This window comes from Myiozetetes cayanensis, unplaced genomic scaffold (assembly GCF_022539395.1).
Source record: "Myiozetetes cayanensis isolate MyiCay16 unplaced genomic scaffold, myiCay2020 scf1, whole genome shotgun sequence".
Lineage (NCBI taxonomy): Eukaryota > Metazoa > Chordata > Aves > Passeriformes > Tyrannidae > Myiozetetes > Myiozetetes cayanensis.
In genome coordinates this window covers 122,636,020-122,648,458 of record NW_026086604.1, presented here as the reverse complement: position 1 = coordinate 122,648,458, position 12,439 = coordinate 122,636,020, and the positions used below count along the sequence as shown (strand labels likewise).

The window sequence follows — 12,439 nt, the reverse complement described above, 5'->3', positions numbered from 1 at the left end:
GATTCACATGAAATAATGGGAAAATAATTTCCATTGAGGAGATACAGAATTTGAAAATTCCTTTGACTTTAAAAGGGAGCCTTGCATAATATGTATTTCTTGAATGACATACACATATCATACAGATGTAAACACTTCTATACAGAGAGCAGAACACTCTTATTTGTCTTGTTAAACACATATAGCCATTGCCTAAATTTAATTATCTGCATGCAAAAAATGTTGGATTGGGTGTTTTATTCTCTACATAAATTATCCAAATTTTGACAGCAATCTGGACTACATATTTGCTTTCTTCTAAAATATTGGGTTTTAAGTAATCATAACAGCTTATCACTGAAAGTATCCTGGATCTATTTTCTTTGATGATGTTTCATATTTTGTATTCTTGTGTTAAGAAAATATGTCATAAAACATCCTAACTTGTATGTTGAAAACAAACATTCACAAATGCCTCAGTCTCATATTGTTATTTAAAGCACTGAACAAACAACTGCTGTTCCATAACAATAACAATAATAGTAATGATATCAGCAAACCCAGCAAAACCCCATGAAGAAGGCTGAATCTCTCCCCATTTAGATTTAAATCCTGCCCAGGCTAGAAACAGAAATACTGGCATTGCTCCTTCTAGCATGAAGATCTCACTTATAAGGGCAGTGTTCCCTGAATGTCATTAGTTTCAGTTATTGGTTCCTGCTGAATAAGGAGTGCACAAAAGTTGTATATATTAGACTTGGTGCACAGGTTAGTATATTATCAACATGTCTCTGCCATTGTTCCCCAACACTTGGGGAACTACCAGATATCCTCAATTTCATTTGCCCGTCAGTACACCACAAATTAGGATTTTGCCCTAGTGTCACAGTGACCTTGATTTTCCCTGGTACTGAAAACTCTTTCGTAATCTTTCTGTAGTGTAGATTGGGAGTTCTGCTCTTTAGAGTATTTTCATTTGGATATTATCATGAAGCAAAGCACATCTTTAAGAGTATTGGCTTGCCACAATTAAGGAGTCCTAAGAATATTCTGTATATATCATCCCTTAAACACACATTAGCCATTGCTGATGACAAATTTGAATAGACCTTTCAAATTATTAGGCTTAGAAAGATATTCTATGATTTTTATCTCTCTAACCCATGCTGAAGGTTTTACCCATGGTAAAGGTTTTACTATAGTATACTCACTGTGATCTGACACCAAACACAGTGAAGTCCAGTCAAGCCTTGGTAACATTTTATAGTTTTGTGACACTTATCACATTTTGTTGGACAGTTGCCTTCTACCCAGAAATGGTGCATTACCTGCAAAAGAAAAATGCGAATATACACAGAGTTACTAAATTAACAGGTACATGGCAAAGTTAACGCTACCTCAAACTTACTTCAGCATTCTTTTTAGACTTCACGTATGTTTTGATGCAAGATGCGGGAGCTCTGGAGACACAGCGTTCATGGACTGTATACTTGCAAACTGAAAAACAGAAACACATTAATAGATGTTGAGGCAATGGTGTTTCTGACTACATTTCTATGGAACAAATAACATTACCAGCATGCCATCTCTGAATAATCAATCCAATCAGTCAATGAAAACTCAAAGTAGACTGCTTTTTCCATGGAATACAAAAGGCCAATTAGAACAGGAAATATTATGCAAGTAAGAAATCCAAGAATGCACTATCATTGCATAACAGGAAATGCTTAATTAAATCAGAGATTGCTAAATTTTTCCACAATAATTCCCAAATGACAAAAATATTAAAGACAAATTGATGACTGCCAAATGGTGTCATTTGCTAGTAGGAAGAAATCTATATTTTACGAACTATAGGCATAAGAGCAGCTGGCAAGCATAAAAATAAAACCCAATTAATTTATGTTATTCCTTCTATTGATTTATAAATATTAAATGGCTGATTAATCCATTTTCAAACAGCAATTGTTTTTGTGCATGCCATGTAACCACCATTTCTTTAACTACTTTAACTCTTATTTTCCAAAATACCAACTCCTGAGAAGTCTTTTTTTTTTTTCTTTTCCCCTAAACCCTCCACTTCACCTTTAGGTAGCTGCTACGGATGACTAGGTCTGTAGTGACCAGATCACACTAGCTCCATTTGGAAAATATACAAATATCACAATACAATTCAAATCTTTCTTGACTTCAATGATACAACTGTGCCAAGATAAGGAAATAATGCTATAGCTTATGCCTGCATTAAGGAGAGTCAACTATTAAAAACTGAGAATGAATTTCTCCCTGCACGGTACATGTCTCACGCTTTTGACCTCGAGAGCAATTAAGCACAAAGTACTTCTAAACACCTTGCTTGCACCTATTACACAAACCCAGTGGGAGGCGCAGCCATTAATCAGACAAACTGCAGGGAGTAACATTGTTGATTGGACCATGGAGGGATGGTGAGGCCCCCTACGGTTCCCCTTCTTTTTTTTTTCCTCCCACACAATCTAAAATGCAAATAATGAAATCTATAGCAATGCTTTGAAAATATATTGAATAAAAAGCTTAGCGAGACAAGGAAATACTGAAATAGTTTTTTAAGTAGACTCATGCCTCTTCCTACGTGAAGTAACTGAAAGGAGCATATGGATGTTCTTCAGATACTTTGAGACCACTGTTCTCACCAAATAAATGCCAAGCACAGTAAGAAATATATTCTAAAGAGGTCCACTGCAGCAGAAAAAACATCAGTCTGTTATAAAAGAATATTAAAGAATATAACATTTCAAGATCTAATAGTCAGATCAGCATTTTATATATATATATTCTAGTTACTGTCATAAGCATTTAATAACCTGAAGTTATGCAATTTCTATTTGTTCGAATTTAAAAAAATGTATCTCTCTCATTTCATAGTAACGTGAGTGAAATTATATGATGTGAAAATACATACAAGGATTTACATCCGAATTATGTTTTAAAGAGATCTCTGTCCCACAGAAGAAATGGTCGATTCAAAACTGTCACCAATCTCAAATTAAACTGATAGAATTATACAGGCAGAGAGGTCCTGATCATCTGTGATGGGCTATCTTTCACACCAAAAATGGAGAAAGTAAATTACACTAAGAAACTGATTAATTCACCAAAAAGAACACTGAAAGGTGACTTGGTACCATCCTGAGAAGAATACAGTGGGTACTAAAGAACTCATTAATCTAAAGGCGCAGGGCATAACACGAACCAATCATTGGAATCATCTACAAGATATATTCAAATCAGAAAATAGGTCTTAAAAAAAAGATGATTAATCATGGGAACACACCACAAAAGAAAGATATGGATCATCCATCTCTTGAAACATTCAAACGGAGACAAGGTATCTTTCATAAAGCCTTGGTTTCTCAAGATACAGTTTATGAGCTGGTCAAACACAGATTATTAGGACACAGATAGATACAACTCAAAGAACTGAATGCCAGTGACTGCACCTTACACTCTAAAGAAGGTCAAATTAGATGCAGTAGATTTTCTGTGTTCCTTTATCTTGAAATGTATATTCAGTAAATATGTGGATTGAGATTAATGAATACAAATCATGTAACTATGCAAAACTTTAGAACTGTTATGGAAACTTTATTTCTGGGAAACTGGGATTTTGATCTTCACAATTAACAGAACAAGAATTCTGTGCAAAATTTGAATCAACAAACATGGGACTTAGATGTTTTTCAACATACCTCTTAAAGAATATGTATGATTATTAACAAGAACAAAAGAGGAATGACAAAACTATAGGACTGAAACTTAAGCATGATACTTGCTAACAGAAAATAAAAAACGCCTCAAGAATTAAAAAGAAAAAAAAAAAGTGGCAGACTCCAAAGGGAACTAACAATGATAACTCTTATAAAACAGAAAACTCCCTCAAACAACACATTTAAAAGTCAAATAAGCTGAAAAATTAAAAAAAAGAACCTTGAGTGCTTAAGCATAGACGAAAAGAGGGCGACACTACTGTGCTAGCAATGGTTTTGTACTGGGAAGCTACTAGTTCTTTGTTATGCAGCAAGAGCAACATTTCTAGGAATAGACATTTATACAAATGGACACCGAAATGCTTATACTCACAAGAACAGCAGAGACCTTGCTTGCCTACTCCGATTAGCATATTCAAACAAAGATTACAGTAGGCAGGCTTGTTAAAGTGTTTCAATCTCCATACATGCTGCCCATCATCTTTCACATTCTGCACAGGACATAAAAGAAACAGATTTCACTTAATAAAATAAACAATGAAATATATAAGTGCCAATAAAAATTGGAGATTGACTCAAGAACGTAAAAGACAAGCTGTTACTTCATTTAATAGTCTGCACCAGATCACAGCATAATCATTCTAAATACACAGGCAATGATATAATAAAAAAATTCTTCAGAAGTTCATGGACATCCATGTGTTTCAAAAACAACTCAAAAAAACCACCAGGCTGCTGTCACCACTGAAAAACAATTCTATCAATATATCTAGGCTGATATTAGATTACAGTTAGTATTAAAAATAAAATTTGTTCTAGACTAATCCTAAAAATAAAGGTGCTGCAGGTTGGAAGAGAAAACTCACCAAAATAAAGAATAGAAAGAGTTTTTTAAAACTGCATAATATTCTTAATGACTCTTAGAATTAGGAACATATACCAACATATGTGAAACAGGAAAACTAACTACACCACAATAACTATTGCCAGCTTTAATTTATGTTATTCTATGCAGCCAATAATCTATCAAAACCCACCTATTTAAGGGTGAGATTTGCATCCTGGACCTCTTCTCCAAAAATAGAATTCCTTGCTTTTACGTCCACATTCTTCAATCAGCTGTAGCACTATACTCAAATCTTGCATGAATAAATTGATCAACTGATCAGCACTTACAACTTAGGGGCCCACTGTAACTTATGTGAACCACTAAAATATTATCAAATCATTTATATTTATGAAAGTAAGCTGTCACATGATTCTCCTCTTCCTTCTTAATGGAATCATTCTGAGATCTCACTGTTATTTGATGGTTTAAAAAATGATGTGCATTTGATACAGATGTTAAATTAATTGTCTAAATTCCTGGCTTCTTCGCAAGTCTGACCATGAGGCTTTTCTTTTTTTAATCATCAGAGATTTTGATTTTAAAAAAAAATAATTACATTAACCTAATGCAATATCATGAAATTTTTAAAATTTTTATTTATTTTTTAACAAATATAACATCCAGTGGAATAATAGCAGTTACTGTCTATCAGCTGGAAAGGGAATGCAGTAGTTTGATGCTTCATCGTGTGTTGCTGAAGCTCTATAGTCTTTTTGGTCATGTCATTACCAGAAAGAAAGTGTCACACAGCTAAAGGGAGTCACACTAATCTCTGTTTCTCAGAAACCACATCAACAGCTGGGTCTTATCCAGTTTCTGATTTCTCACATCCAACTACTACTACTACTACTACTATTTCTTGTTATCATGTATATACAATATTTCTGACTAGATTTTCAATACTACAATGGTTTTTACCGATAAGAACAGTTAATGTAAGTCAGTGGGCATAAATTTTTATAAAAATTCAGTTTTTCCTATATTAGCATATACTATACAAGTCATGTCCTTAAAATCAGTATTGTTCTGTTCTAGGAGTTAGCTGTGACAAGTCAAATATGATGACGACTTCTTCATCCTTGTGGGCAAAAGGAAAATAAATCCTGAAGGAAAATCAACACTCTAAGAAATTAAGAATGTTTCGTTCAGAGCCAGGTATAAGTCGAAACATGTCGCTTTGAATATTTCCTGCAAATTACCTAGAAACAAAAGGAACTGAAGTCAGTCGAAGTACTTTTTTCTCTAGTGAGATATCAGGATCAGAGCCTAAGTGGAGCTCCCCCAATATTATCAGCAGGAGTTCAAATGCCATCTCTGACAGCTGGGCAATGTCAGGGTCCCCTTTCTGCAGAAAAAGCACAGCAGATGCCTAATGTGGGATTCTCAGGCTGGCAAAAAGTGTGGAAGTTTTCCAATTTCCCCTGAAGAAGCAGAAATAGATTCTGCAGCTGTGAAGCACTAGAAGCCTGTCAAGCTCCTTCATGACTGGCAGCTGAAGAGGATGTATTTCATTACATGGAGCTCTCTAACTTTTATTTTACTTCCCATCTTACTATCATATTCCACACGTTTTTAAAGTATTGTTAAACTACAATATAGTATATGAGTTTCAAGTCTTCTGAAAGTAGACAATAAAGACCATCTAAATCCTTCTGAGAAAAAGCAGCAAACAATGTACACTTTGATTTTAACATCACTCATCAACAGCTACAGTCATAAACCACAAGCACTTAAAATGTAAGCTGACCAGCGCTCCTTAGCAAAATACTTGCTGTTTGTGAAAATTAAGAGAAATTCATACTTATGCCTAAACTTGCCCCTCTTCTACATCAGTCTGTGTTACTTTTTCATTTTAATTTTATTTTTAAAGAATGACCATTATATGTGAATATGCCACTTCTTATTTGAATAGAACATATGGTCTAACTTAGCTGGCATTTTCCTTATCAGAAAAACAAACAAGTCTTGATGTGGGTGTTCTGCCAATTAAAACACTTAGCTGTGTTACAGACTGCAACTGATGCAAATCCATTACATAAACACAATGCACTTTTGGAAAAGAGCAAATTAAATTTTTGCTCTTGTGCACTGCCAAAAATAAGCAATAAAATGCTGCGTATGATTATGCATGCACATAACTTTTTAAAACACTGCCAAGGGAAAAAAAGAGATATAATACGAAATAAAGCCCCTTCAGTGCAAGTCTTTAAGTATGAATAAAATCCACAATTCTGACACATCAGTGCATTTACTGACATTAACTCATTTTGCATCCATATCCTGGGGAAGAATTTAAAAACAAATAGACACTGAGAAGAACTCAAAGCAGGGCAGGTACAGTAAAAATCTCTTCCTCACTTCATTATACATATCACTGAAAATCAAGCCTCCATATGTCATACACAGACTTTAACACATAATGACAATAGTAACATTTATTTTGTTAACAACAGTTCTCTTAACTTATGGTCCTGACCCTCCTACCATGGATTTGACTGCCGAAACAACCTGACCTTAAAAAGCAAGTCAACCGTAAAAGAGTCAGCCTTAGAATTAGTGGAAAATTTCATGCTGTCACAGAATTCAGCTACACATCCCTAATCTGGTTTTTAATATTAACTTACTTCAGCTTTTTAGATATTTGTAGATAAAGGCAGTCAAAGTGATCTTCAGGTTTCAAGCACGAAATTCAAGATTTTGAGACTTAAAAAAGGTAATGAAATCACTGATAAATTTTGATCCTAGCAAACATGTCTTAAAACAGCTATAGTGTGTCTGTAATAGCAGCATGCTCAGTCTTTTCTGTGAGAAGTCAGTAACAAGCATCCAAGTGAGAAGGATGTTACTGAGTAGCTGTTATTCTTTCCCTGCCTGTTATTTTGCTTCCATTCATTTAAAAAATATATTTAAATTTATTTACATGACTTTTTCACGACAATTTTATGACTGATCTTTGGGTACTGTTCAGCCAGTGGGAAGATGAGAAGAGTGTCCACTAAACTATGCAGCATCTCCTTTTATTACAAGTGCAGTTATGTTCTATACTCCTTTGGTTGGCTTTCAGCAAAGAATTAATATCAGGTTTCATTTCATTCGATTTGTTTTGGGTAGAGGGGGTTTTAAGTCTCTTCTGGTTCAGCTGGAGAGGGAGTAATCTCATTCAAGAAATATCCAATTTGGGAGGGCTCCTCACTTCTAATTTCTGATATACTTTGTGCATGTGTTTTGGAGAAAGCAAAATAAAACAAAAAACTTCCACAGCCTTCATCCATGCACTGATCCAGTAATAAAATTTTCTCACTAGAGGAAAAACCGTTTAAAAAAGCTTCATAAAAAGCCAAAGCATGAAGTTTCCCTGACCCCATCTATCATCTGAAGAGACTCTAATGCTGCAGAAATTAAATTGTACATAAGGGTAAATTTATATAACTGAATGAAATACCATTTATTTTACACCTTATAAACAGAACAGGTTAGTTGCTTTTGCTTTTCCTGGGGTTCTATAAAACTAAAGACAAAAGGAAAAGCGAGACTGTAGTAAGAAAAGGCATTTGCAAAGTTGCTGCACGCAAGTGGGAGCTAGCACAGCATAAAAGTCGGCAGCGCCGTCAAGAAAAGAGAGGAGCACTTTTTTAGCAGCTCCTGCCGCCGAAGTCTCACAAGCATTAACATCGCGGTCTCTGCTGGCGATGCCATGAAATGACACCGGTAAAACAGCTCCCCTTATCACTTCGGGGGAATCTGCTTCCAGGTAGGAAGGAGTTGGCACAAATCAGGTGAGCTTCAGCTTCTAGCAAGGCTTGAGTTTGCCCTCCGTACGTATGGAAATAGCATATAGTGCATCGGCACTTCAGCCTTTTAGACAAGTCACCTGCCGTAGTTCAGACAGGACTTAGAGAATCTATGTCTCTCAGGACAACAAAAGGCCATATCACCTTCCTTCCTCACTGAACAAAATAGAAGTCTGTGAAACTGCCCAGCAGTCTGCCCAGGCTAGGAGGGTCTACTCACAATACAACAGATCCAACTCAAGACTTGCAAACGTTTGCACATCTCCAGTTTGGTTCCACTTTAACATATGCAGAGCTCAAATAGTAAGGCAATAATGTAATATGGATGTAAGAAGCAGTATTTCCCAAGTGTGGACTCACACTCGAGTATTCCATCCCATATTTAATAATAAAAAAAAATAAAATTTTTCTTTTTAAATTATTTGAGTGCAATCACATAATATTTGCAGCTTGAGGATCCAAAATAAAATTGTAGGAGTATTTTCTTATTATTTAATTGAAGCATACTCACAATAAAACATAAATGTTGGTCACATTGAAATCTACCTTGATTTAAAAGGTGAACTGGGTTGAAAATTATAAATGGTGACTTAAAAGAAAGGCATATCACCCTGATTACAGATTATTGATAACTTTAGGAAGCATTTACTTGTTGTTCAATTTCTCTCTCACCTTAAGGTAGCTTTTCAGCAACTGTACAGTACCAGGTACAGTGCAACCCTGACATCTAGTGGCCAATGGAGAGGAAGTAAAAACATTTCCTAAAACACGAGATTTCTTTAAACTCCAGCACTTAAGAACTTGCATTTTATACCTATGTTTTGTACAATCACTGACAGAGGTGGTAGTAATGATCTGTTACAGGAGGAGTGGGACCAAAATATCTTCCATACCTTACAAAAGAAACCAAGTGTTTTTATCCTAACAGGGCAGAATAATACTGTACAATTGAAGAACTCCTACCAAGGAGCAGAGCACAATGCAAATGGCTGGCCAAACCTGTAGATGAGAGGCTCAGATTACAAAGGAAATTCTAAGCAATGCTAGGAGAGTCAATAGTGTAACTCTTCACCTTCACTTACAATGTTAATCTAAAATTAATGCAGAATGAAATAAAAAGGTCAGAAACTGAAGGTTTCTACTGTAGACAAGTAGAATAAATAGCCTAGTAGTCACTAGGGTGCAATAGGCCACTTCCCAAAAGTGCAATTACCAACCAGGAGTACTGCAGGGATATCTCTGTTCAAATCTGTGTTTGGATGGGAGACAAACTATTCCCTTAAGATGCAAAAATAAATTAGGAAAGTTGGTGAGGATTGTGAAAATTGAAGAATCAAGTGTGATCCTAGGCAAAAAACTCTACCTCATACACTTATTAAAAATTATACCACACAGATAACTATTTCTTCTACAGTTAGAATTTTCTTTTTATTCAAGAAATTCTCATTTTACATGAGAGAATTGCGTGAAAAAAAATCCACAAAACTTGAACAACTAAACATCAGATTAAGAATTATGGGTCTTAACAACAAATGTTTCGGTAGGTTCTGCACAGAACACATTCAGCCACCTCAAATTGGAAAAAGGATAGTCATCCAAGTGCAAATGGATTATACATGTAAACAATACCAAGGTCTTCTCTTCTAAAAGAAATAGCCAAATAGTATGTGTAGCACAGAACCCCTATAAAAGAGAAACTAATTAAGTTCTTATTTAAATTCCTTATCCAAAATTGTTTTGTTTAGCAGATCAGTTGTCTTGTAAAGCACAAAAATTCGAATACATTGCTTCTATTCTGCAACATTTTCAGAGATAAAACTCAGTATTTATGAATTCTGCCTTCACAGCAACTTCAAAATCAAATCTTAGGAGGAAACAGAGGATAAAACCCAGAAGGATAAAGCAAACTGGGTATTTAGGCTGATTTCCTAGGGAAATGAGACCTTTCTATGGTCTTTGTCCCTTTATCTCTCTGACTCTAAACTGTGCCAGCAACTTAGAAATTAGTTTAGTAATCTCAAAGAAATTTGAAAGGGCACTCGAAATGTCATGAAAGTCTAGGAATAAGCAGGGGGGGTGGGTAAGGAAGAAATAGAGAGAGAGAGTGTGCACGTGCAGAAGGGAAATCAGGCAGATTTCCTTGTTACTCCTTTGACATGCTAACAGGTGGCTACCTAATACTTCTAGCAATAACCTAATGTTATCCTTATATATATTGGGATGACTGTTGAGGTCAGAGGACAAAGACCACAAACCTGTGAGAGATTAGGTTATCTCAACACTGCTGTTCATAAACACTAACTTGTTTATTCTTTTATTTTTATATAATATAGTTCCATACTTCACTTTACTTAAATGATCCTCTTTTTTTTCAATTATTGTAACTAAATCACCTAATACACTACATAATAAAAACTGATTGAAAGGCTTTAAATGTAATATAGAACTTTTATGATACCTGACCTTTCTGTATAGCTATTAAAGGAAACCAAGGATTAAGTAGAAACAGTGTAGCTGAAGGTACCGTGACGAATCTGCAGCTGAAATAAATTATCATAGCTTCACTGATATTAGCATAACAAATTACACCAGCTGAGAATTTTTTGTTATTCATACAAGCCCGGTACAAGAGTGAAGTATATTACAGTGTTAATGGACCCCAACCCAAAACAAATTAAACATTTCACTGGCGTCATAATTTATTTAAATAAACTACAGTGACAATTCTTTGTCACTATCATACTAGACCAGCTGTGGAATTGATATCTTGGATTTAAAATTTTGTTGTTGCTGTGTTCAGCAAGAACCAAAGCATACTCAACTAAAGGTAAAAGAAGGTGGCAGATTTGCTTGGTGGGTTTTGGGTTCTTACAATTTTTTTGTTTGGTTTGGGGGGGATATTTGTTTGGTTTTGCTTGCTTGATTTTGTGTGGTTTTGTTGTTTTTGTTGGAGTGTTTTTCTCTTACTTTCAATATGTGAGAATTACCTGGACATGTCTAAGCAGCATAAGCCACTAGGCTATGCCCCTTATTTTCACATACTAATCAGCTTGATGAAAACTTGAAGATATAACTGCTTTATTATTTGATTAATAAATTCAAAAGATTCTTATCTAACTTTTTATTATCATAACTAAAAGGAGAAAGACAGTCAAAAAAAGCAGAGCCGTGGGAAGCTAGGTTTGCAAAATTTAACAACAGCATGTAAAAAAAATGACAGCATCCCACTAATGGGAATGATGCACTGGAATGAAGTGCTTGGGTAATACATTAGATGCTCTAAAATGATTAAAATCATGCTATCAGTTTACACAAAATAATGATGGACAGGCATTAGAATTTTAACTTTATTGATTTCACTTTTCAGTGTCCTAAAATACGGTTTGATTTGATCATTTAGAACTGCATACAAACAGAAGGAGTAAATTTCTGCTTGTTTGATGAAAAATATAAAAATTTTGCTTTTCTCTACATATTTTGCAAATGGTAAAAAATTCAGTAGTTTTAAACATCAAAAGAAAAATGGGAGCCCTTTTAAAGGGTGGCATCATATCCTAGTGAATCATTAGTAAATGACTAGCAAATTAGCTCATATGGAGGTAATGAATTTGATTCACAGTAAAGTAGAATATTAAAAAAGCATTAAATAATAAACTATGCGTATTGATCCAAAAATATAATAAAACTATATTTTACATGCTATTTTTCTACAACTGTACATTTATGTCTGTTAAATGCAACTAGTATTAGGGATACCCTTGATAAAAACACTGGCCCATGCTGATAGCAGGCTATAGAAATTTGATCACTATTTGTGCATTTTTACTATTTCTATAGTAAAGCTACATGCAGCATGATAAATATCTAATAACTAGTAAAAATAATCAAAAGGAGATTCTGTCTGATAACAGAGCTTCTGTCTAATAGCTTTTGCTTAAATATGAAAACAAACCTCTACAGAAGGATCTGCATTAATTTATGCCATAATTGAAGGAGTTTCAAATTTAGAAAGAATGAAATGCAGACACTGAAAA

The 12,439-nt window shown here is 34.6% G+C and overlaps 1 protein-coding gene across 6 annotated transcripts in view; it reads right to left on the bottom strand.

The window, feature by feature from the left end:
* DGKB (diacylglycerol kinase beta) overlaps nucleotides 1-12,439 on the bottom strand; it is a 337,929-nt gene that overhangs the window by 231,819 nt on the left and 93,671 nt on the right. For all 6 annotated transcript variants that reach the window (XM_050332620.1, XM_050332627.1, XM_050332611.1 and 3 more), the window contains 3 exons: nucleotides 4,099-4,216; nucleotides 1,388-1,476; nucleotides 1,191-1,307 (listed from right to left, as the gene is read on the bottom strand). In XM_050332620.1, coding sequence (XP_050188577.1) covers nucleotides 1,191-1,307; nucleotides 1,388-1,476; nucleotides 4,099-4,216 — 324 coding nt within the window. The remainder of the gene's footprint in view (nucleotides 1-1,190; nucleotides 1,308-1,387; nucleotides 1,477-4,098; nucleotides 4,217-12,439) is intronic.